At 37.5% G+C, this 25,769-nt stretch overlaps 1 protein-coding gene across 1 annotated transcript in view; it reads left to right on the top strand.

Annotated features, from left to right (window-relative positions):
• The window catches only part of LOC117420058 (PRKC apoptosis WT1 regulator protein), a 64,208-nt gene extending 38,751 nt beyond the window's left edge, over positions 1-25,457 (top strand). The window contains exons 4-7 of the mRNA XM_034033570.3: positions 12,598-12,632; positions 17,316-17,472; positions 18,722-18,826; positions 23,483-25,457. Coding sequence (XP_033889461.2) covers positions 12,598-12,632; positions 17,316-17,472; positions 18,722-18,826; positions 23,483-23,569 — 384 coding nt within the window. The 3' untranslated portion in view covers positions 23,570-25,457. The remainder of the gene's footprint in view (positions 1-12,597; positions 12,633-17,315; positions 17,473-18,721; positions 18,827-23,482) is intronic.
• Positions 25,458-25,769: the final 312 nt, after the last annotated feature.

The following is a 25,769-nucleotide window of genomic DNA, read 5'->3' as shown; positions in this document are numbered from 1 at the left end:
ATACCCTGACAAGGAAAATGAAATGAATAGCTAGTTGAGGCACCTTTAGCAATAATAACCTCTTTTAAACGATTAGGATATTTGTCAATGAGCTTTTGGCTTGATTCTTTAGTGATTTTTGACCATTCTTCAACGCAAAATTGTTCCAGTTCATTCAAATTCCAAGGACTTCTCTTGTGCACAGCCTTCTTCAACTCATATCAAAGATTCTCAATCAGATTTAGATCAGGACTTCCAGAACCTTCATTTCATTCTTCTTTAACCATTCTGAAGTAGATTTTGATGTGTGCTTTGAATCGTTGTGGTGTTGGAACGTCCAGTTGTGCTTTAAACCAGTAGGTATGGTGTTCTTTTCTTTGTACGCCTCACCAGACTTTCTCGACTTTTCTAGAATTAGGTTCTGCATTATCATATTGAAGGGTAAATACTTTTGAATTAGCATTTTTGCAGTTTTGAAATAAATAAATAATTGTATGTATTTGTAACTTTTTTTTTCTCATCCACAAAAGTAAAATTTACAACAAAAGATTTTCTTAAAAGTATTTATTTGAGAAATTTCTAGACATTATAAATTTCCATTGGGGTATGTGAACTTTTGACTACAACTGTGTGTGTGTGTGTGTGATTATATATATTTATTGCCAGCACATAGGACAACTAACATCAGTAAACCTGTAACAAACTATAAATAGATTGCAGCATTTTATCAAGGCCCCAGGATAAATACCAAAGCAAGTTGCTGCAATGCAATAAAAGTTTACACTCACCCATTGCTCTTCCAGTTTTTGAAGTACTGCTTTTGGGTTTATTCCTTACTTTGCATACAGTGTTTTCTCAAGCTGGTGATGCTTTACTATGTGCACTTTTAATTAAAGATATAATTACACCATGCTAGAGCAATCACCATTGAACATACATCACTGCAGCTACATATCTAAAACCAGACTAATCTGAAGTGCACTGCGCATTAATCAGACTGTGCTAGTCAGAAATTAAACTCCTACATTTCTTGGATAAATTCCAGCAGAATCTCAGGTATAGATTTATTCAACTGTGTGTACTGCGCGATAATATTGCATGACTTCTTATGGTCAAACCAAATATTGTATAGTCTGTATTTAATATATTATCTATTCCATGATAAACTGTTGAAAAACAGGCAGGCCCACCGTTCAAACATATTTGTTATTTGCATTTGCGGTGTGGGGTTTGAAAGCCTCTCTGGAAATATTAGTTGAACATCATTAAATATTACTGTGCTTTTCTAGAGACCCTCGTCTGATTTTATGAGACATTAGACTAAATAATGTCTTCCTGTTGCTGGTTCAGTGTAACCTGTTCCTCATGTTACAGAATACAGCTTCAATAAAACCCCCTTCCATTGTGCAAGCCTGTAGAATTGCAGTCCACAATTTCACCACGCATGACGCATCTCCCATTTTCTTGGGCCAAGCTGAGGTGGGGGGTCTTGATGTGACCCCCCCCCCCTCCCATGTGATTTAATATCTAATGGGCTCAAGTGACATTTTAATCAAGTAAAAAGTGCTATGCAAGGAATGTAAGGAATTGATGTATTACATGATTTCCCATTAGCAAACAGAGCTAAAGTGCTGCCCAGCGCCGACCTCCCCAGTGCTTTGTTCTTTAGTACAAATGCCAAGAATGTGACGCAGCTGGTCTGCAGGCAGCCAAGTGAACTGCTTGAGCAGACACTGACTTTGTGGAGTGAAGATGCAAAAGTGGGCCATGGAATGAAGAGAATGTAAAGGATATCGTCAAAGTAAAAATGTTTTTTATATACATACATACATACATACATACATACATACATACATACATACATACATACATGGCTAGAGAAGTACACTGCTACCCCGTTATAATGCAACCTCTTATAATGCGGAATCAGTTATAACATGGTGAGATCGTGGCTCCCATTTCCCCCATAATGCAATTTGAATAGCAAACGTTGGATGAACCTGGTGATGTTATCGTGAATTATGCTAGGATGAAACCCATGCTTGGTGGAACAGCAGTTTCTATGATACTGTATGTAGGAATAGTCTACGGACCCTGGTTGTTTGTTGTCTTTGTTTCCGTAAATTCTTTCTTAGCAGGGAAGCGGTAAGCTTGCCTCAGCCAGGACTGGTGGGTGACGTCTGGGGAGACAGTGACATGAAATCATAGAGGGGGGTGCCCACATCAGCATGGGCAGAGCCGAGTGAGACAAGCTGCTGTGTGAATGTGCTGCTGTGTGAATGTGCTGCTGTGAGAGTGCAAGACTGTTTGTTGTTTTTGGTGTGGCCCAGGGAATAATCTTCCCAATAAACCGTGGATTCGAGTACCTGCAAATTTGTGTGTCTACTTCCTTCATTTTCCACAGTACGCTACAATATTAATTTGGATTGTGGGCATTGTAAATCATTTCGGGAACAAAAATGCCAATATTCATTATAAGCCAAAACACAAATAACGCTGTCTCCTAATTCTGGACCCCAACAACCACATTATATCTGGGTAGCGCTGTATAATTTATTTATTCATGGCCTGAATAGTAAAACTAGAGGACTTTCATCACTGGAATACAAGAGAACTAATACAATGTTCATTTTTTTTTCTCACCTGTTCCAAATTCCTCAGGTCAGTGTGCTTGTATAAGAACTGCACTTCACCCCTTGCATGCTTGTTTCATTTTGATATCTGCTATTAAATGATTTGGGGGGGGTTACTTAAGTAATCAATTTCAGTAATTAACCTAATATTAGATAAAGGGACACGTACATCATTGCATGCATTTGTATGCTTGGTTGCTTCTCTCAAGTCCAGCCTTTTCTTCTAGCTGTAAACAGTCATGTCAGTTACTTGTAAAATGAACCACAAGCCAAGACCTCCCCAGTCCTACCAGCCATTTACATTCAGTCCAAGTGCTTAATATCTGGAAAATGTAATTACTTGAACTAGCAACATGCTTTCCCACTCTTTATTCCTGCTGAGATCTCACAAGCACGCTTGTTCCCTGAGAATACAGAGTACAGCAGCTACAACCCACACACTGTGAGCTCCTGATACATTCACCAATGCACTGCACACACCCTTTTCCACACACCCAAAAACATTCTCGTGCCTTCCAATAACATACAAGCTTTTATTTTAGTTTTTTGTATCAATCTATTCCAAGGTCGTGCTAGTCTATTACTGCTAGACTGTGACCCCATACTCCGTTTGCTATTGCTAGACACTTCTGCACCAAAGATTGAAGTTTGTTGCATTAATTAAAGATGGTATTGAGTGTTATAGTTTAGTAAATCTAAAGTATTTGGAAATTTGTAGTTTCGTGATTATGAATGAATCGCTTGACCCGGTGATACAGTAAGGAGACCCTGGGGCCCTGTACACTGTCCACCACACTTTTGGTTCAGGATTCATAATTACTGGACCACTGTTTTTTTGCAGCTTCTATTCCATTACCTGGACTCCCCTGCAGGGGTCAGCATTATCTTTACACAGCATGGCACTGCCTGGGATACACATGTATACAAATAAAAGGGAAATGTGGTTCACAGGGTGTGTGGGTCTGTAGCTGGAAGAGAAGCATCGGGCTAACTGTATGATTGTCAGTATTAGGCTTACCCTCCAGCTGTTCATTTGTTTGCAAGCAGATGTCCTTACCAGATTCCAAATGCAGACTTAAGCACAAGACTTAATAAGCACAAGATTGAAAACAGATACAAGACATTTTGTGAAAAATAGCAGTGATACATATAAACAGTTTTTCCTAAGAAAATAAGGCATTACTTTGATATCATTAAAATAACAGCAGTCCCAACTAGAATGGAATGTTTCAAAGTAAATTAAATTACTACTGAATAAAAAGAAGCCTTTCTACTATACTTTTGGGACTGACAAGTTACATTTTGTGTTCCCATTTTCTGTTCCCACATTTTCTGTTAATGATCCAAAAGTAAAATATATATATATATATATACAGTACTGTGCAAAAGTTTTAGGCAGGTGTGAAAAAATGCTGTAAAGTAAGAATGCTTTCAAAAATAGACATGTTAATAGATTATATTTATCAATTAACTAAAGTGAGTGAACAGAAGAAAAATCTATATCAAATCCATATTTGGTGTGACCACCCTTTGCCTTCAAAACAGCATCAATTCTTCTAGGTACACTTGCACAGTCAGGGATTTTGTAGGCATATAGTCAGGTGTATGATTAAACAATTATACCAAACAGGTGCTAATGATCATCATTTCAATATGTAGGTTGAAACACAGTCATTAACTGAAACAGGAACAGCTGTGTAGGAGGAATAAAACTGGGTGAGGAACAACCAAACTCAGCTAACAAGGTGAGGTTGCTGAAGACAGTTTACTGTCAAAAGTCATACACCATGGCAAGACTGAGCACAGCAACAAGACACAAGGTAGTTATACTGCATCAGCAAGGTCTCTCCCAGGCAGAAATTTCAAGGCAGACAGGGGTTTCCAGTGCTGTCCAAGCTCTTTTGAAGAAGCACAAAGAAACGGGCAACGTTAAGGACCGTAGACTCAGTGGTCGGCCAAGGAAACTTACTGCAGCAGATGAAAGACACATCATGCTTAGTTCCCTTCGCAATCGGAAGATGTCCAGCAGTGCCATCAGCTCAGAATTGGCAGAAAACAGTGGGACCCTGGTACACCCATCTACTGTCCGGAGGAGTCTGGTCAGAAGTGGCCTTCATGGAAGACTTGCGGCCAAAAAGCCATACCTCCGACGTGGAAACAAGGCCAAGCAACTCAACTATGCACGAAAACACAGGAACTGGGGTGCAGAAAAATGGCAGCAGGTGCTCTGGACTGATGAGTCAAAATTTGAAATATTTGGCTGTAGCAGAAGGCAGTTTGTTCGCCGAAGGGCTGGAGAGCGGTACGCGAATGAGTGTCTGCAGGCAACAGTGAAGCATGGTGGAGGTTCCTTGCAAGTTTGGGGCTGCATTTCTGCAAATGGAGTTGGGGATTTGGTCAGAATTAATGGTCTCCTCAATACTGAGAAGTACAGGCAGATACTTATCCATCATGCAATACCATCAGGGAGGCATCTGATTGGCCCCAAATTTATTCTGCAGCATGACAACGACCCCAAACATACAGCGAAAGTCATTAAGAACTATCTTCAGCGTAAAGAACAACAAGGAGTTCTGGAAGTGATGGTATAGCCCCCACAGAGCCCTGATCTCAACATCATCGAGTCTGTCTGGGATTACATGAAGAGAGAGAAGCAACTGAGGCTGCCTAAATCCACAGAAGAACTGTGGTTAGTTCTCCAAGATGTTAGGGCCAACCTACCTGCCGAGTTCCTTCAAAAACTGTGTGCAAGTGTGCCTAGAAGAATTGATGCTGTTTTGAAGGCAAAGGGTGGTCACACCAAATATTGATTTGATGTAGATTTTTCTTCTGTTCACTCACTTTGCATTTTGTTTATTGATAAATATAAACTATTAACATGTCTATTTTTGAAAGCATTCTTACTTTACAGCATTTTTTCACACCTACCTAAAACTTTTGCACAGTACTGTGTGTGTGTGTGTGTGTGTGTGTGTGTGTGTGTGTGTATATATATATATATATATATATATATATATATATATATATATAATGAGAGAGAGAGAGATACTACCATTACTTTTATTTTTTTAAATAAGTACTAAATTAATAAATGGTTTCCTGTGGACACCCAAATTAGGCAACAGCTTGTATAGGTTAGTAAAGTATGATCCATAATGATTTAAACATAACAAAACAAAAATGTACCCAGCTACAGTACCCCTTTAAGTCTCGCTCGCCTCTAATCCTGTCTTCTCAGTACTAAAACAGACTCCGAAAATGCAGCTTCACTATTGACATTTGTTTTCTGTTATTTTGAAAAGCTCTTCAGTGCCTTTTCCCATATGATCCTTGTTTAACAGACTTACCCTGTGATGCTATACAACAACACAAACACATAATTTGCTGCTCTGGGTAGCTGTTTTAATAAATTACGGTGCAGAACATTCCAGTGTACAGTATCATCTGCTTCTAATGCATCACCCTGGGAAATCGATTTGGTGTTGGTTCGCTTTGTTCTGTTTACTGACTTGCATTATGCCTTCTGAGGTAAATGGCCCTTAACATCCATGGAGTTCACTTTCACAGTGTTGATTCTGGGTTTTCGAACCAGACACCCTTGACCCTAGAACCTGCTTAACAGTTCCAGCACTAGGAATCGTGTCGCCTCTTCCAGAAGGTATGTTTCAATAAAGGTTGTGGTAGAGCTTCTAACCCTCCACTGAAAGCTGGTCTTTCCAGGACAGCCAGTCAGTCACTCCAGCACCTCGAACAAACAATTACTATAATAAGGAAATTATATAAACTGGACTATATCAAGAGCTTTGAGAGTGTATCCAGTTCTTTCAAAAGCAATAAATGTAATTTAAATATTTAGAAACTGATTTTAGCACACCCATCACATTCCTTTATAATGGACCTGATATTTTATTTTTTAAAACAAAAGGCAAACATTTTCTTTCCCAACAATTTTTTCCAGTATTTTTCAGCACAACAATCTGTCAATCGTAATATCGATTTTGTTTTTTTGTTTGTGTCACGATTATTGTAGTGAAAAATAGTTTTCGATGAATTATGTTTCTGAAAGTCTTCTAAGCTAAAAAGGATAAGCACCGCTGCAACCGAGATGATTATGCGCTTCCTTTATTTCCACTCAAAAAAGCAGTATGTCATGCACTGAAAATACAAATCTGTGAGTATCTGTGAATTGTTTGGTTATGTATGTGTGCAGCATTTACGTGTAGCTGTCAGCCAATAAGATTTGTCGCTGAGCGAGCAAACGTGTAAATGAGTGGAGTGGAAGTTTGGAGTGAAATCATGTGAAAAAATTGTGACAGGAAGTTCAAGCAAAGTGGCAAATATCACTGCTAAGCAGAGAAATGAAAAATGTTCCTGTGGATTACAAACTAAAAGCAAGGTGTGACAAACATATTGAAGATGCTTTACATAAACGGAAGCTACAAGCCACGGAATCTGCAGTAGGAGAGACAGATAAAATGCAAATAAAACGTGATTGAGCTGTTTTCTGTAAAGACAGGAGATTACCGACTTACAGAGGCTTTCTTTACAACATGCTGTTTCAGAAAAAAACTCAGTTTTATACTAAAATAACAGTTAAACTTGTCAGTAGTCAAAAGCAATAGTCTTTTCTATTATTGGTTTTGGTGTACTATTTAAAAGCTCTTGTCTATGTTGATTACTTGGTGACCTTTCCGTAAATTTCTTGCTTTTTCCCCCTGCACCTCGCCCGTGAAATTTACTAAAAATTCCCTTGCCAAAGTCGTAGCCTTAATAATCAGTACCTGAAAATGACTTTGTCATCCAACCCCACAGAACTGCCTGGGCTTTTGATCATGAACTTGAAAACCATTTAATACTGCTTTTCTTACTGTCAGATCTGTAAACCTAACTAAATTTAAATTGTTTCAGATTCGTACACCAGTAACCTGGGAGAGAGTTTTCTCCTTACCTCGGGCTTTGTATCTGTCGGTTTGAGATAAAGAGAATTATGCCTGAGTCCTTATTAACTGTGAAAATTGCTTGCATTTCTGAGAATTCGTCTTGGTAGGTAGCCTTTTAAGTTTGACAACCATATTGTTAGAAATCAAAAGTTACTGGGGAAAATAAACTCAGACAGGTGGCTTTTTATAAGAATAAATATGAGATTAAAAAAAAAAAAAAAAATTCTGGTACCAAGAATGAACGACCTGAAGAGAATATTCTGAGAATGAATGCTTTAAACTCTGTGGGTCAAAATCCATAAAGTAAATGAAAGAAAAAAGAAAATTAGCCAATGCAAGCCGCCTAGTGCTGCACAAACCAATTTATTTGATTATTGGGATCAAGCTCTCCACAAGGGAGGGCTAATTTACCATTCTAAGTGAAACAGCGAAGAAGCAGCTGTCATGATAAATCCAAACAGCTATTTCTTCATTTTTTTTCACTTTGAATAGTAAATTAGCCCAATCAACATCAATGACCCTCGTCTGATTTCTGTGCAATTCGAATAATTTGGTTCGTGCAGCACTAATACTGACTGCTTTCTGCCACAGCCCCAATCCCAAAATTTAAAATAGTTTCCAATTGCCTTGCACAGACAAATATCACAAACTACTTGTAAAGGCTGAGTCCTAAGGTAAATTGCAGGTTGTAAGATCGCTATGGTAATGTTATGAAATGATAATGAAGGGGGGGGGGGGGGTGCAGAGTTTTATTCCTGAAATAATAGTTTTGTTAAAAGCAAACAGTTGACAATACCCTTGGCATGCAGTTGTGGGAAGGGAAATTGTTCAGGTGATGAGAGATAACATTTACCCTTCATTAAGAAAACAAAAATAGCAGGTTTATCTTTTTCTCCCCACCTGTCACTTTGAAGACATCCATCTAAAGATATATGTTTTTATATAAAAGCAGACCATGCCTTATCTCCAAAAAATCCAGTGCTTTAGAGGCAGCTTCCACCTTATCTCAGTAGCAGCTATAGATTGGTATAGTTTAAATTTCAGAAAAGATTACATACTCTGTATAATGCAAAAGGAGAGCATGCTCTTTTTTATTTACTTTCTGCCTGCTGTTGTCTGGTCGAGAGAAGTTTTTAAAGACAATGCTGCCTTGAACATGGTAGCATTCCAAAAGTAAATGTAAGCCTTATTGTTGTTATTTTTTATTAACTTCTAAAAATATGAAAGTATTTATAATTTTCATTCCAGTTAAAACATTAACAAAACTTGTTCTCAAACTTTTTTTTCCAGAAAGATCACATTTTTCCCCATTGCCTGTCTCCTCTCGGGGTAAAATTGTCATTGTGGGACAGGCAGTTCAATACCAATCCAACATAAATAAGCAACCCCACTGCCCAGTTTACAGGAATCACATTCAGGACACCCCCCCCCCCCCCCCCCCCCCCACCCCCACCCCTTGTTTCTTTTTAGATATTTGATTTCATTAAAGATCGCCTTTTTTGTTTATACTGATTTAAGGGTAGAAAAAACCTATCAAAAGCTATTTTATAATAATCAGCTTTTCCAGAACAGCTACTGTTACTGCGTTGTTTTTTTTATTCAGATGTAGCCATTTGCAGGTTTGCATGATTTGTGGCAGCACGCTCCAAGCTGTGGATGCTGTCAATATGCTACAGGCTTGCTTGAACAGTATATGTAGAGTTTCTTACATTTTTTCTTTAGATTTTGCTGAGACCACTATTTGAGGTTTAATCCCGAGGCATTGCTGGAAAGGATTTGTGGAGCAGTCACATTACATTTTCCAGTGCCGTCTGAGATGGCAGCTACTGTAAACAGTCCACAATGTTTTATTCATTTTAATTAGAAAGTTCTTTCTGGCAGCTTTGTAATCAGTTTTACAGTAAATCCACATAAATGAGCAATATTAAAGAAGAAATGACTAATTCTGAATATGCATTGCCTGTAGTATTAAACAATGCTGGGTTTTTTGTATTGCCTCTTTAGTCAGTCATTTCTATGACTACACTGAAAACCTTAGCAACATTTACAAACCTTTCTACAAAAGTACTTGCAAATATCCTGTCTGATCTATAACATAATCCTCAGCATTGCATAGTTTCAAACGCTCCAATAAAGCAGCCAGCATGCTGTATAAACCATGACTTATTGTTGTAGTTTTCCAATATTAGACAGCATGGGGCTTGGGATGGGAAGTTGTTTTCAAGTGGACAGGGTGATGAAACAACAGCTATTAAGAGAATGCCTTTCGAGATTAATTACTTTTCTTTTTGTTACGTTTACATAAATACATTCTTCATTTTTACACCAATCCTAGAGACTGTCCTTTCTACCTAGTTTTTACAGATACTTGTGCCATAATTTAGAATCGGGGTATTATTCCCAGTGTTTCATTGCCAGAGATTAATATTGATGCTGCCAATGATCCTGATCTTGAACCTTCAATATAATTGTATAACTGTTGTCTCACGGACATATCTCAATAAAGACTTCGCTCTCCGTGAATCAGAGGTCTGTAAATAAGAAAAAGTGCATCCGCACACCACATCAAATTTTAAGGAAACAATTGTCATTTCCCTTTACTTTTGTGCTGTAAGCGAAGTTGCGCTGCAGCACCATAAATCCCTCCGAAGCCCATTCTACAGCAGTCGAGAATTCATCAGGGGCTGCCGAGCGTTGCATTCTTGCAGTGTATAATAAACGGGGGTGTCAGTGTGGTGGAGGCAAGTAATAAACTATGTGAATTAATGAAGCTGGAGCCTGTGCTGGGGCTATTGATTCATTATCCACAGCATGAATCCCAGGGCATGTGGGGTGGCTGTTTTTAGACAGGTGTGTTCGCATGACCTAGTGCATAAATCGTTTGTAAAAACTGTATTAAATGGAGTAGCATTAAGTAACATTCTTGCAAAGGAAATTTCAATTTTTTTTTTTAGTTCCTCTTACGTCTACTTCTGGATCTGCAGTAATCACACTTTTTAAGAGCTTTGGGGCAACTTCAGTTGGAAAGGCTCTATATAGATCCAAGACTGTTGCTGTTTTTGTTATGGTGACTTTGCATTTAAAATGACCACATATATACTAAAATATGTTTGATGGTATATCCAATGTGGAAATGGACTGACAAAACATGTTGTGTTAGGATTTTACTTGAGTCTAGACACATTTTAAAGATGAGTTACTTGACTGCGCAAGTAACAGGTTATAATGAATTACTGTGGTGTACAAACACTTGAAATAAATGCTAGAATAAATCTTATTTTGGATAAAGAGAAAATGGTGAAGTTCAGAACAACCAAAGAAATGCACAGGTGAAAGTTTGTCTTCCTCATAATCAGATTGTTAATGGGACTTCACAGCGTTTACTGAACCATCTCCTAGGAGCTGGACGAGCACAACCTCCTCTCGTTTGGAAGTCTACATTTTTAATAAAAATAATAATACAAAAAAAAATACATACTTGTGTTTTCATTCCAACGGAGAGAATTCAGTCCTCCTTTAGTGCTCCAAGGGTTTCTGTTAAATTGCAAAGTCTGCTAAGGAAAGCAATTCCAGTCCACTTGCATCAGATGTACTTGGCAATTATTGTGTCCTTGAAAGTCCTTTTGTATTTAATTTCGACAAAATGTCAGTCCTTCATTTCTTATATAAGTGAGCGTGACTAAGGTTTCCAGCTTTTAAAAACAACATATTTACAGAAATCTTTTCAAAGCCATTTTGTTTCCCTTGGGAGCCTGCTGTAGGTAGGTACATTACATGTGATTTGGAGTGTATGTATTCAGTAGAGTTAGTGACCCGCTTTGCAGTGCTGCTGTGGAAAAATTATTCACTGCAGAGCAAATACATTCTGGGCATTTTTTTGATTGCCTTGTAGCACTTTCACAGAGACAGACACCACTTGACATATTGTGTTCATGTTACTGTACCTAACGCTTTGAGATATTGGCTTCATACTCAGTACACATCTGTATTCTATTATTCTCTAGGCCAGGGATCGGCTAGTCCAGAACGTAAAGATCTAAAGTTAAAAAAATATGTTTCCTTTACTTACCACAATCATGTTTGTTCATTTTTTTAAAGTATAACATAGTATTTATTTATTTTGTTTAATCTGCGCGTATCTAGTGGAGCGTTTATTTCCGGGTCCGCTTAATATATCGCGTGAGTTGGCAGTACTTTCGGCGATAAATGAGTGTAAATATTTTACACTTCTACCCTCTAATTAGTTTGAAAAAATAAGATTTGGCACGCTGCGTTTGAAAGGTTGCTGACCCCTGCTCTAGGCCGTGTTTGGTTGTGGGTATTGTACAAGAAAAAAATAACTGTTTTGCTCAAAAACACTTTATTTATTTATTTCTTTATTTATTTATTTATTATTCTGAAGTTGCCATACCGATCGTTCATGTCCCACATCCTAGCTGTAGAATAGACAGTGGTCAGTAATGTTCAGAGATTGCTTTGACTAGGCAGGGCTCAGACCAGAGCTCCTCTGGGGGCTCAATGCTGAACAGGACCATGTCAGAGTCCATAAGCAGACAGAAGGTCACACTGCTTTGTGTAAAGGAGTGGCAATAACTGAAGAGTGTTTAACATCATATCTGAACTTTGCTCAGAGCAGATGGGGCCCAGTGGCTTTACAGGGTTCAGAAGCCACGGCACAGATGAGGGTTCCTCTGCCATCTGTACACTTCTGATAAGATAGTGTACTCGCTGAACAATGTGTGCCATGACATTGCACTAGTCCACAGTCTCTTCTGCTGAGAGGGATACATGTAGTGCTTGGTGCTTGGGGCACCCCCTTTTTCAGAATGTGAATCCCGTCCAAAAAAGTCTATTCAATTTAATAAAAATTCAATAAATAAAAATATGCTTGTGGTGTGATCCTCAATATTGTGTTTTACAACCACTGTGGGAGTGTGATTGAATTTTAAATATGACATTTTTTGTTCCACACATACAGTAAAAATGTGTAATGTTTTGGATAGTTGTAATAAGGTTACTTACCTCAATCTCTGTTTGTTTTCCAGGACACACCTAGAGCTGTGACAAGCAAGTATAAAAGGTAAGAAATGTCTTAATGTCTGTTTTGATGTATTTAATAGTCATTGGCTTCTTTAACAGACCAGGCCAGTTTCATGAATATCACACTTTAATTTATTCACAATCTTGCCCATTGAGATATATGTGGCTATAGGATTAATTGTGCAAATTGCTCATAATAAAAAGTCCCTCTGTACATGAAAACACAAGTCCTTCTATATCATTGACATAGTCCACGTGCGGTTCTACCAAAACCTAAATGCTATTCCAAGCAGCATAGACCAAGGCACCAGTCGAGTTAGGGACTAGTGCCTAATTCAGCTGAACGATATAATAAGATCAAAACATTTCAAAGAAATCAAATTAAATTGATGCAGTAAGTGGTCCACTGCAGACAGTAACAAGTTAAAAATGAACTTTATTCTGTCATTTACAGTGTAATGCACATAAATTGTACTTCATACTGTGCATTTTATAAACTGGGTATATCAAGTTTTTATGCAACACAATGGAATATATAACCTAAGGTTTTTTTAGTAACTATTCTTTAAACGTCGGTTCTCAAGACATAAAAGATAGAACACAGAATTTGAACCAAAAACCTGTGTGTGTGTATGTGTGAATACGTGTTCCTTAGGGAGTTTGCCTTGAACTTTGCACATTTGCAGTAACATCTTGCATACAATAGGCAAGCAACGGCTCCAGGTGAAATGTTGGGTGACGCACGCTTTGAGGCTCGAATGAACTGAAGAAAGAATAATAAGCAAAAGCAAAGAGAGAGAAAAAATGAAAACGTGTTCTCCTGTATGCATTCATGTTTATTACTCTCTCTTCTCCTGCTTCTCTCTTTTCTTTGAGCCTGCATTTTCACTGCAAGGACATCTCGTCACTTGATAACCTTCCACACCGCAGTTTGGCACGTGCGTATTTTGATCACCTCGCGTGAATGCCAGATCTGCAGTTGAAAGTCAGTTTCATCATTTTGAATTAAGTGCTCGTTCATTTTGTGGAGACAATGGCATTGAGAACTCTCCAAGTTATAAACGAAAGTATGAGGCTTTAAGCCAGAGTGGGAGGAAGAGTTTGCTTTCACTGAAATCAGCGGTAAACCTCTGTGTGTACAAGGCAAGCAACCTCAAACGTCATTATGAAACAAATTGCACCCAATTTTCATTTGAATATCCTCCTGGATCAGACTTGAGGAGAAACAAGCTGGCCTCTTTAAAAGCACGCCTCAGCAGTCAGCAGATTCTTCTTTCAGCGTTCAGTAAAGAAGATGAATTAACGACTCAAGCGAGTTTTGTATGGCATGGAATATCGCTCGTGCCTTATTCAGATGAATGAATCTTTTTATAAAATTGAAGTGTTGGCGCTAAACTAGAGAATGCATGTTAACAAGTTATATTGCATGTCTAAAATTAATATTATATTTACATATCTTATGTCTCGTCATGAGCAGGTACTGTAATCCCTTTCAAAATAAATACAGTGCACGTGTCATCCGTAAAGCTCTCGAAAGTATTTAATACACGCAACAGTCTTACAAAAAAAAAAAAAACACTTTTTTTCAGGAAAACCGAGCATTCAGATCTTCAATGGAAGAGCTTGTCAAAAAGAAACCTTAAAAAAAGTTTTTGGTGAAATCAGGGCAGTTATCGTATTTTGCTTCATAATAACAATATTTTATTTAACATGCATAATACATGCAGTATAAAAAAATACAGTACAATAAAAATTACACAAACTGTGTAAGGCTCTGCAGTGTTCTCCATTGTTGTGTATTTTGCTGCCATAAAGAGAACTACTGTACTGCACAGAGTAAGTGCAAAATGCTGTTATAATATTCAAGAGAATGACTTTTAAAAAAAAATAATGCTAGTATTTAAACTGCCTTGCTCGCAAACATTTAATGTTTTACAGTATGTGTCTTGCGGCTCTCGGCCATATGCAAATATTGGTATGCAGCTCGTAGTGTCAGGAAGGCCGCCCCTGGTATATGTAGTGCATAGTGGTAATCTCAAGACTCATGCTAAACCTAGATGCAGACCAAACTGCCTGTTGAGTTTTTTTTTTTTTTTTTTATGACTCCATGGTGCATTCACTACTGCTTTATTTAGACCAACATTGTGCCAGGCAGTTGGTTCCACCAAATCATCAGGTTTTCAAAAGAATGTGACTTTCGACACGCTTCTGTTATTACCTGTTGAACATAATTAGGTTTCAACAGTTACAACTGGTGCCAGATAAGTAGTTTCCATTTCCATGTACACCACTCCAATTGTAATAATTAAAACCAGGCGCGGCAGTAAGAGATCTTGTGAAGTTCTCCTGACCTAGTGTCGGAGAAGCAGAGAGTGTTCACTTGCGGTTTCCTTAGTATAGCCAGTACAGGTTTGGCTGTAGGTTAATATGATTTCTGACAGTGAATGAGCACATCTTCAGTGGTTTACTATCCTAAGTCTGATTAACCTACAGTAAGCCAAGCCGCACATATTGGGATGTTAAGAAAACAGCAACTGGAGCACTCTGCATTGGAGAGAGAACACTGCTGTGTATTTTATACTGTAGGTGTCTACAGCATAAGACAGGATAGGAGGGTCATTGCATCCCTCTAGGGCAAGGCTGTGGCACATAGGCAGAATGGGAACATTACTATAGCATGTGCAATGAATAAACAGAGGGAGGGATTTACAGTAAGGAAATAAAATGTATAATTTCTAGTGTAATGATTGTGTAGAGTAGATATAAAAGCTGTTTTGCATAGTTTATTCCAAACAAATACACTAAACAGTAAAAAAAAAAACCAAAAACGGGAATATGGACCATTTAGTTATTTGTGTTATGCAAACTTCGAAAAGTTACAGATACAGTTTAACTTTGACAGCTTTACATACTGTAGCCGCTCAGATTGTTAAAATTCATAGTGAATAGAAGTAAGATGCTGTTCCGTCCAATATTAACTGAGAAAACTGGGGTGTTAATGATGTGCACAGGCTACTTAATTTTTATCTATGATATGTTAAAAGCTAGCAACATATACAGAACGTTTTCCATAACCGTGTCACCCAAGCACCAATTTCTGCTTCACAGTAAATATACATTACATCGGAGATGGAGAGGAGCACAGATGAAATTGGACTTAACTAAAATGATGCTCTGCAAGAATAGTATCAGATCCCTTAAGCATTGGACAGTGGAAACTTTATAACGTTGGTTTGCATTGGAATACGTTTTGTATTGTAAGTGTAGTTACATAGATAGACGCCTTCATCAATATAATCCAAAGTTAGTCAGTATTGGATAGGTTAATAGAGTATTTCAAAATGAAGGGCTGCCTTTTTATTATTGAAGAGACATGTAGAATGTGAATGCCACGTATCGCTGGATGAGAAGCTGTGGGAGAGTTGAGGCTTTTCCTCAGTGTGAATTCAAATGAGGTTAGCATTGGCTTGCAGAACATAAGGACTGACTGACAATAGAATTCACTTTAAAGAATGTTGTGGCAGGCTGTCTGTTCCCACAGCTGCTTCTATTTTAGGGATGTCAAATTTCTACCATATACAGTGCAGAGAATAATACAATATGTAAAAATGAATGACCAAAAATTTCAATGGCACCATGTTTTTTGCTGTTTTATTGTTGGATGCTAGAGGCCAAGGGACGCTCCAAGGAATTCAACCTTGATATGGAGAATCCCTGGCTAACTTGAGAATCCTAATCATTAAGCATATGGTTAGAGCAGGCCAATTTTGTTGTGATAAGGCAATAGAAAAGGTATTTCCCAGAAGGTCCTTGGTAAATGTATTCTAACCAGCATTTTGCAACCCTGGTTAATTGAGCATACTAAATACTTTAGCATGCATTGTAAAAAGAACATTACATTATATATTATAATATAATGTAATATAATGGCATTTCCTGGGTATTTCTGAAATTGAATTATAACCCAGGTTTTACTGGTTGTTTTATGTGGCCTGTGTTTTGTGTTGTAGAGTTTCATGACCCATCTATTAAAATTGCACAGAGAAACACAGTGGAAAATAGCATTCTGATCTTGGATTGCAAGACTAGGGCAGGGGTTGCTGTGGTGGTTAATTCAGCAGGATATTTTACATTTTTGCAAGGTAATTCTTACAGATGACAGTAGAGATTTAATAGAGCTCTTAAGTAGGCCACTTTTTAAAGCGCGTGTTATCTCTACAGATCACTGGAAGAAAGATAACTTTCCTGAAAGCTAAGAACTAATTTGGTACTAATTGACAGCACTGGAGACTAAAACTGTTGTCGACTTGCTTCACAGATTCAAGAGAGGCACAGGGGCACATTCGTAATTAGGTCTTTACATTGTCTTTCAGAGTGGAGCCTTTACAGTCGAACAATCCATTACCCTTATGCCCTGTAGCATAGGGACGAAGCAGCATTGTGAATATTAAGACTAAGGAGACTTAAAGTGCAAGCAGAATTTGTCCACACATTTTGAATGGTTAACCTGGGTCCCCAAGCTTTTCATACTAAGTGGCATACAGGTGGCTATTTGTCAGCCTGAGAGTGACTTCTGTATTAAAATACCACAATGCGCCCTTACTGCCTAAACAAAAGTCCATCTCAGCCACAGAGAAAACAGTGTTTTTTCTCTTCCTTTGGTGGTTAATGCAAGTGCCTTTATTTATTTATTTATTTATTTATTTATTTATTTATGGTGTAGCTCTGCGGCTCCTGTTCCAGATGACGAGGTCCCTGGAAACTCTAAGTACTCTGCCAGGACTGACCGGACAGGGCACACCCGGCATAACCGGGAACAGAACCCATCGGGCACGGTGCCTGCCAGAGGCCTGGAGAAGATCATCGAAGAACTTGAAAGGGTAAGAACAACCATGAGTGATATCCAGTCCGTTCTGTCCATGTGTTTGAATAGCACTGGTTTTAAAGAGGTGGAATATTGTTTTGATTGAGAATCTACAGCATTGAATATAGAGATTGTAGCTCCCACTTCATCCAAAAAAAAATAATAAAAAAAGGTTTTGTTCTTTGTTTTAGTGCTGATATATTCACCTTGCCTTACACTGTCTAATCAATAAACAGCATGAGGTTTTCTTTTTTCTATGTAGTGCATGGTGAAAGCCAAAGTACTGTGTGCTTTTCAGCTGTTAAAGATCCCACAGAGCTTGTTAAAGAACAGCATGATTATTGACCCTGGTGCCCTCTCCGAATTCCCCGAGATGTTTTTCTTGCCCAACTCAGTATGGGAACGGGACCTATGAGAAGTTTGAAGAGGCTTTCCCACGAATCATTCAGAGTAGCATTGTTTTTTTTGTCCAATCCATTGTTTTTCACTTTCCTAAAATAGAAGAATCTCTTCTAGACAGTAATAAAATCTGTTTACTGACAGGTAACCTTTCAAGGTCAGAACCATTTGTCTTTCCTGGAACATTTTTGAAGTCCCCTATCCTGGGGGCTGTGTTCCATGATGCATTAAAGATCCACAAATGTAATCATTTCATATAGGCCCACATGGAGGGGTTATCTCAGTTACAAAGATACAGCACATAATGTACCTTCCATGTCTACTTATGATTGATGAACAAAATCCAAGGCCTTCCTTGGGTCAAATATGAGATTCTTTGCAGTATCTCTTAGTTACTGAAAACATATCAGTTTCTTTTGATGATGGGAAGCCAAGTGTAAGGATCTGCTGCTATATATGTAATGGAACATTCCACTGGCCCTGAATATGAAACATACCAAAACTGGAAAATGTGACATTGATTCTTCAGATACTGGGTTTGTAAAAGGTAATCAGAAATCATTAATGCAATAATATTAAACAAAACAGGTGGTCTTAAGAGAACATTATTTATTCCCTTGCTAATGTCAATGATGGTGTGCCATAAACACCTTGAAACAGCATGGCAGTTTTGTGTGCTGCACACATGGGAACGTAGAGGAATCAGACCAGTTGGTAACACAAATAATCAGGAATAGATGTGTGCTCTATTTCTATTCTTTCTTGCTGAGTCAGAGAAAGATTGATACTGTTGAAATGGGAGACCATCTGGTTACCCCTCAAATACAAAAAAAAGTATATTCAAGGTTTGTGTTCTCCGGTTCCAGGAACTTGCCAAGGAGAGACAGGAAAGTGCACAGCTATTGAAAGCTCACCAGGATAAAGACGAACTCATTGGGAAGCTCAAGGAAGAAATTGACCTCCTGAACAGGGTGAGCAATACTTATTGTAATTAAGAACTAACAGTATACATGAATAGGGATATGAATGAACCACACCGGCCAGACTAGTCCCACTCTCTAGTGCCACGTGCCCAGCTGTACCCGGTCAAACCCAGTTTTACCTCGTTCCCAACATCGAACTAGTCACGCTGCAGTCCACAATCCATCTTCTACAAGTCACATGAAAACATAACTCAATATTTCAAAACCCTGAAAATCAGAAGAAATACTATTTGAAACAAACATGTGGAATCGTCTTCCATGTCTACTGTGTTTGTGAAGTGAACATTAAACCATTACTCTTTGATTTCTGTAGCAGTTGTTTCTGATGGCTTGGAAAGGTTAATAGAATAGCAACATTCCTTCCCTTCTTCTTTAAAGCCACCAGTTTAATATTGTACCAGCTCTATTTTATTACAACTTTAGTGGTGCTGTCCTAGGTTTAGATTTATTTTGATTTACAGTTTGTATTCTGACATTTTGTCTGTGGTTAAATGGAATTCCTGATGTTGTTTGGTCAGCAAATGGATCACAGTAAGGACTGCTTTTTAAACCATGGATGTGGTTACGTTTGCTGCTTCAGCAAGCTTTTCACTTCCTCGAGCCGAGTGCCAGTGTAGAACTTTTGCCTGGATCCGGTAAAGCAGTAGGAAAGTTGAAACGTTCTTAAGCCCCACTGCCTTTAACAGTTTCCTTCAGAAAGGAGTTTCTTTAGGGTAGAAGAAGACTAGCCAGGTAAAGCGTCTGCCTCTTGTTATGATTTGGCCTCGGACATGGGAGTTGGCTGATACTATTTTGGAAAGTTGCTTGCAGAGAGCTGCTGATTTTTAAATTACATTTGCAAACGTATTTGGTAAAGTAATTCATCCATAACCTTAGTCACGCAGTCATACAATTGGAGTGAAACTGGTTCAGGAGACAAATGTTTTTATTTATGGTTTCATGAGTAAACTGAGACAACACAGAACTTTTGGGCAGTTGGCCAAATGATTAGATACAATTTGTAGTAATTTTAATCATTTGGTATAATGCTTGGCTTTACAAAATAAGTAATCGCCTCAACTTGCTATGGGTGTGTCATATCAGTGGTGTTATCATAACTAATGTATTCTTTTTTTAGATTCACTTTGTATGCTTGCGTTTTATTCTTCACTACATGCTGAAGCACCCTGGTGGCCTTGACAGAGCTCTCCGATTCATGTCTAACTTCCTAGTACATCTGGTACACCAGCTTTACAGTCTCTGGAGCACTGCCTGAAGTGGAAGTTAAAAAAAAAAAAAAAAAAAAAAAAAAAAAAAAAGAAGGTTTTTAAAAGTCCCCTGGAACAGAATCCTAAGAAAACCTAGGCATGATAACTGACTTTGAATACCTATTAAGTTCTTGTAAAAAAAAAAAAAAAAAAAATTAAACGCACGTAAATAAGACAAATTGACCATGTGTTTTTAAATTCAGCTGTCAAATTCTTGGCGAAATAGTAACTCCCAAGTGTCAGACAGGTGTAACGACAGGGGATTTCCCAGTTGGCTTTAGTAGTGATCTTCACCACTCCCTTCCTCCGAAACCTCATGCACACTTACATGATTTTAAAAATGGTGCAAAAAACGAAAATAAATTCTGTCCATTTCTATATACTGGTAATTAGGCCAGCATCAGTTAGTTTGAACGTGTATGAGCCTTGCTGTCCTGGAATTAGAACGCTGTGTGTGTCCCATTGAGCAAACACACTGAGAACAATGATGCAGGTTATCTCCGAGCTCAAATATACAACACTAATCTGTTAATTCTAGATCTCAATCTTATTAGTAAGCAGCAAGTTCTTCTAAATCTACTCAAGGACAACCGTGCTAATCCTTCTGTAAAACAGATATTTCAACAGTTTAATTACGCTGCTGTTTGAGCATCGTTCAGTAATCACTGATCGTGTTCCAGGAAATGTTCTCCTCGCCACTTCGTAAACAATACATGATTACTTCTCGTTCTGCTGGAGAAAGTGCAGATTCAGTTGTCACAAAAAAGGACCTTGAAAAACATGCAAAGCATTAAACCAAGCTCTGTTTTTATTGAGGCCTAGAAAATAATTGATATGATTTATGTGTGGTATTTGATAAATCTGCTGCAGAGATAAAAAAAAAAATCCTTGATATCTAGCATCGAAATAACTTTCATATTTAGTGATCCTGTGTGAAAAATGTATTTCACTGGATCTTCTTTTGGAATCTCTTGCATTAATTCAAATCCAACGACAGAATGAGCGGGCGAATTTCACTGTTCCAGATTTCGTTGTGTTGCTAAGCAGATACAGAGCTTGATCTAAGTAAGGTGATTATCCAATCTCTGCTGGTAAATATACAGTAGGTTTAAACATGATTTCTTTTCCAAGGATTGTACTTGTTATATAAACTGAATACTCCAAGAACATTCATAGAGTGCTGTGGTATAACTGCAGTACTGTGTGAACGTTCATGGAGCATCCTCTGTTTATCTGTACTGTTGCTGTTGGTTAACATTGTGAAGTCATCCTGTAATCAACATTTCACCTCCTGATGCATATTTGCATTGAGATTAGTCATGAGATGAGCATGCATGATTCAGCTTTGTCACTTGTGTGTTATTTGGCCATCGTCACTTGTGTGATAAAAGTAGTTTTCACATGCTGAATCTTGTACCTGGTGACAGCCAGCCCAGTTTTACAAGTAGGTGGGACTAAGTTAAAACAAGGTTAAACAAGGTCAGAAGGGTTGATCCAAGGTCACAAAGCACGTCAGTGGTTGAGCTGGGATTGAAGTCTCTTGGCTCTTCGTACTTTACTCTAACCACTAGACCGAGCTATCTCATTAAATACAACCTCTCATGCAATCTGTTTTATAAATGCTGTGCTTTAAGACTGATGCATGGTTTATGCTATATTTTTTACTTTGCTTGGGGGTAACCAAGCTGAAGGTAATTCGAACCATTACAGTTTTTAACCAATACAAATAAATAATATTGTTTATTTAGTTGGGTAGATTAAGTGGCCTAATGGCACATGGAAAACTACAAAGCGGTATGTAATTGAATATGGTAATGTACCATTATTCAGCAGGTTTCATTCTACTTTATGAAGCAAAATTAGTTAATTCTATAAGGTGATGCAAAAGTTTAGGCTATAGCTGTACATTGCAGCTATTGAGCTCTTAATACAACCTGAAATGGATAGAAGTGCTATGCAATTGCAGTCTTTTTTTCCCCCCCAACATGCTTACATTTCCAACAGCTTGTGCATTAAAGTTGTGCTGGCACTATTGAATGCTGATAAATAATTAATAACAATCTTGTATTCCATTCTGAAGAAGATACAGCAGGCAAAATTTCAACAGGCGAAATAATGGTCCATCAGACTCGGATTAATCTCTCAAACATCCGTCATTATTAATGTCTACTGTGCTCATTGTTCGGGTTAAAGATTAATATGCTGGGAGCAGTGTTCATTTATTATGAATTCCAAGCATTCCCTGTCGCTGTGAAGTCCTAAGTGCATGCCTCAGCAGCCTCATCAGTGTGGGCTTTGCTAATTTACCCGAACACGCACACACAACCAAATGTAGCATTACTAATTCTGAGTCTTTGCCAAGTCTTGTTTTTTGTGAGTGAAATAAATCTAATCAAACCTGTCACATTTTTCATAAAAAAGCATCGACATTTATTCACAATAATTCTTTCCGTTGCACTTAATTTTAGCGTTTCATTGGTCTTCTCTTAAAGTATGTAAAAGGTAACAATCTACATTTTAAATTTGATTGATTGGTGGTTTTAGCTCAGCGTTTTACTTGTAGTGGATGGACTTGACGTGATCTGGTGAAATGGAAATTAAAGTATGTGTGACTGTATCTCATTATTACCAATGTGCTGGTGAAAAGACGTGTTACAGAGACCCCTATTAACAGGCAATCTACTGTACACACAGAAGCATGGCTGCTGCTGCTACCGAATCAGAATCCAGAAATGCGAGAGTCCTTGAATTCTGTTACTTAGATGAATTGGTTCTAGGTTTCTCATTGTAAATATTCAAGGTGGTGTAATGTCAAGGTGGTGTAATGTCACTCATAGAGGCATGGCTTATTAACCAAGCACATTGTTATTGGGAATGCTGCCTACCTCACAGTCTTAAAACATTTTTACACGTCAGGGTCAATGTAAAAGCCCTGCATTCTGAAATGTGCCCAAATCTACCAGCACATTTGCGCATCAGAAAAACAGGGCAAGCACCTATTTGCTGCCCTTACAAACCCAATAAGAAAAGAGCTCACCATTTATTTTATGTAAATTTCCTTGTAAATGTAGACATTTGTAACATGTAATGTGTTGGATAATGTCTGGAATAAAATAAAAACACTTAGAAACCTTTACACCAAAATGTACCTTTTTTTTTTGGTCTTCTTATGGTGTTTTTCTGTTTTTTTCTTCTTAGTTCTGTAACTTAATTATCCTCCCAATATATTCCTGTAAAACTAATTTATAATTTTATATCGTACACATTTAAGCTAAATTTAAACAAAAAAGGAATATGCATTTATTCAAAAGAATGTTGAAAGAATATTAAAATGCAAAAAGATACGTCCGTCTCATTCAACTCAAATGAAACTCTATGAAATGATCTTTTTTTGCAGGACCTTGATGACATAGAGGATGAAAATGAGCAGCTCAAGCATGAGAACAAGACCCTTCTGAAGGTGGTAGGGCAGCTGACCAGGTAGAATTGGGTCACTGCTGGAAGAAACAGAAAAACAACTACAAAAAAAACTATAAAATTGCATATTTTATGGAATGCATGGAGAAAATATTTAAGGAAGTCAGCAGCTTGTTTGTCTGTCTATCATGAAACTGGCTGAAGTGAAGGTCTCTTATAAAAGTGGCAGAAGTGCTACAGTTCATTCATGATTAAACATGTGTTTATAGATTCCCCAGTGGCTTGCCTACTGTAGTGAAAGTGCTATCGCATGGAATGCAGGGTTGAGCCGTGCGATCGAAAGCATGCAGGTTCAAGTCTCGACTGCAGCAAGCTGACAATCTTGAAATACAAAAAGTAAATTCAATGACGAACGTTTTGACTAGAAGTCTTTCTCGATGGCTTTATTGTTGAAACAACATTAAAGACTTTGAGAGACTTCTAGCTGAAATGTTTGTGATCTGAATTTATTTAACTTCTTTTAGTATTTCTAAATGTAGTCCTATTGGGTGTTTTTAATAGTTTTATGTACAGTTCTTTGAGCTCTTCTGTGAAATAGACAATCTCATAAATACAGCATAGCCAACATCCCAGCATGTTTATAGGGGGAACACTAATTACCATTCATGATTTGTGTTTCCTACAAATCAGGTAGATTTTTTTATTTTTTTTATTTAGTTCATATAAAAGTTTAGCAAATTTTATTGGAAAGCAAATTCTGAAATGAGATGAGCTTGGAATGAATTGACTTTGATCTGTTAAGAAGCAATAAAGCTTTCGTGGATACAGTGTGTTAACAGGAGCACACAGCTGTTGATTTGTTTTACCTTGCATCAAACATGTTGGGACTTAAAAAAAATAAAAAGGGGAAATAAACTTGTTAAGCAGTAATTGCCAAATTCGTCTGGTTTAGTGGGGTCTACCTGTACTTTTGGGTAGAAACATATTTAATGTAAATGTATTGTACATAGGTCCATAGATTTGGTATTTGAAGAACTATAAATTAATTAATGTATTTAAGAGGCCTTTTGTACCGAACACTACAAATCTTTGGTTCATGATTATATAGATGAAAAAGGGGCCATATGTTGACGATTGAATATCTGGAATTGTTTCTGACTATTATGAACTGAGGTGAAGAGTCAGTTTGTTTACACTGTGTCTACATCATGATCAAGTACCAGACAAGTAAAATAAATAGTTAAGCAGATGAGCATATCCTAGTTCCAGTTAAACCAAGCCGAAACACTTTGGATCTTACATTTGTTGAAGTATTCTTTGTAGATAGTGATCAGTTAAAAATAAATAAAGCCTGGTGCTTTTTTTTTCATTGTGTTGATCATTCAAATCCTGGTGTGAAAAAGTAAATATTTAAACAAACAACAGTACAAGCAGTAAATGTTAAAATGATTTCCCACAAACATTTCTGTTAATATATGCAGGCTTATACTTTAAGGTAATGTAAATAACCTAGCAAGCTTTTCATGACCCAGATATGATATATGATCACTTTTAATATTTAATCTGAAACAAACCTATTTTGAACTAGAAGATTAAACACAGAAATGTGTTTTTTTTGTTTTTTTTATGGGCGGTGGGAATTATGAGTGGAATGTTTATTTTTATTTTGCAATTCATTTCATGGTAGTTTATCTTTGTCAGAGTCGGGTGTATATTGTTTTATGAAATGCATTATTTGGGCTGCATAAGTTTGGGATTTTCGGTAGAACTCAATAGATCTTTTTATCTGTATTAAAAAGCCTTAAATATATAGTAATCCATTGTGATTGATAATGCCTTTGTTAACACATCCCATACATGTCAATGTGCACATGAAGATCTTGTTAGATGTCACCAGTAGCTTATGCATGTACAGAAGAGAAGAGTCATTTAATAAAGGTTTGATTACACTTGTATTCCCTGTTGTCCTTTGTGTTATTTGAATTCATATTGAAGTTATACATACTATCAGGAAATTAGCCTGTGCCCCACTTTCTATTCATTTGAAGATACTTGCACCTGGAGAGTTTGTGTTTTAATATGTCACCTTGGTCCTGATCGGGACTTGTATTTTGAACATCGTCTAACTGGACTTGAAACTAATTGTTGACCCCAAGTTTCATAATGTGCTATGATATATGATACCACACAATGCAGTATATTTAGCAGCACACATTTCATTGGTGCTTTTCATGAGACCACACTGTGGAATGTCCTGACCTCCCTGC

Source organism: Acipenser ruthenus, chromosome 14, assembly GCF_902713425.1.
Source record: "Acipenser ruthenus chromosome 14, fAciRut3.2 maternal haplotype, whole genome shotgun sequence".
Classification (NCBI taxonomy): domain Eukaryota; kingdom Metazoa; phylum Chordata; class Actinopteri; order Acipenseriformes; family Acipenseridae; genus Acipenser; species Acipenser ruthenus.
This window is presented reverse-complemented; position numbering and strand designations above follow the sequence as displayed.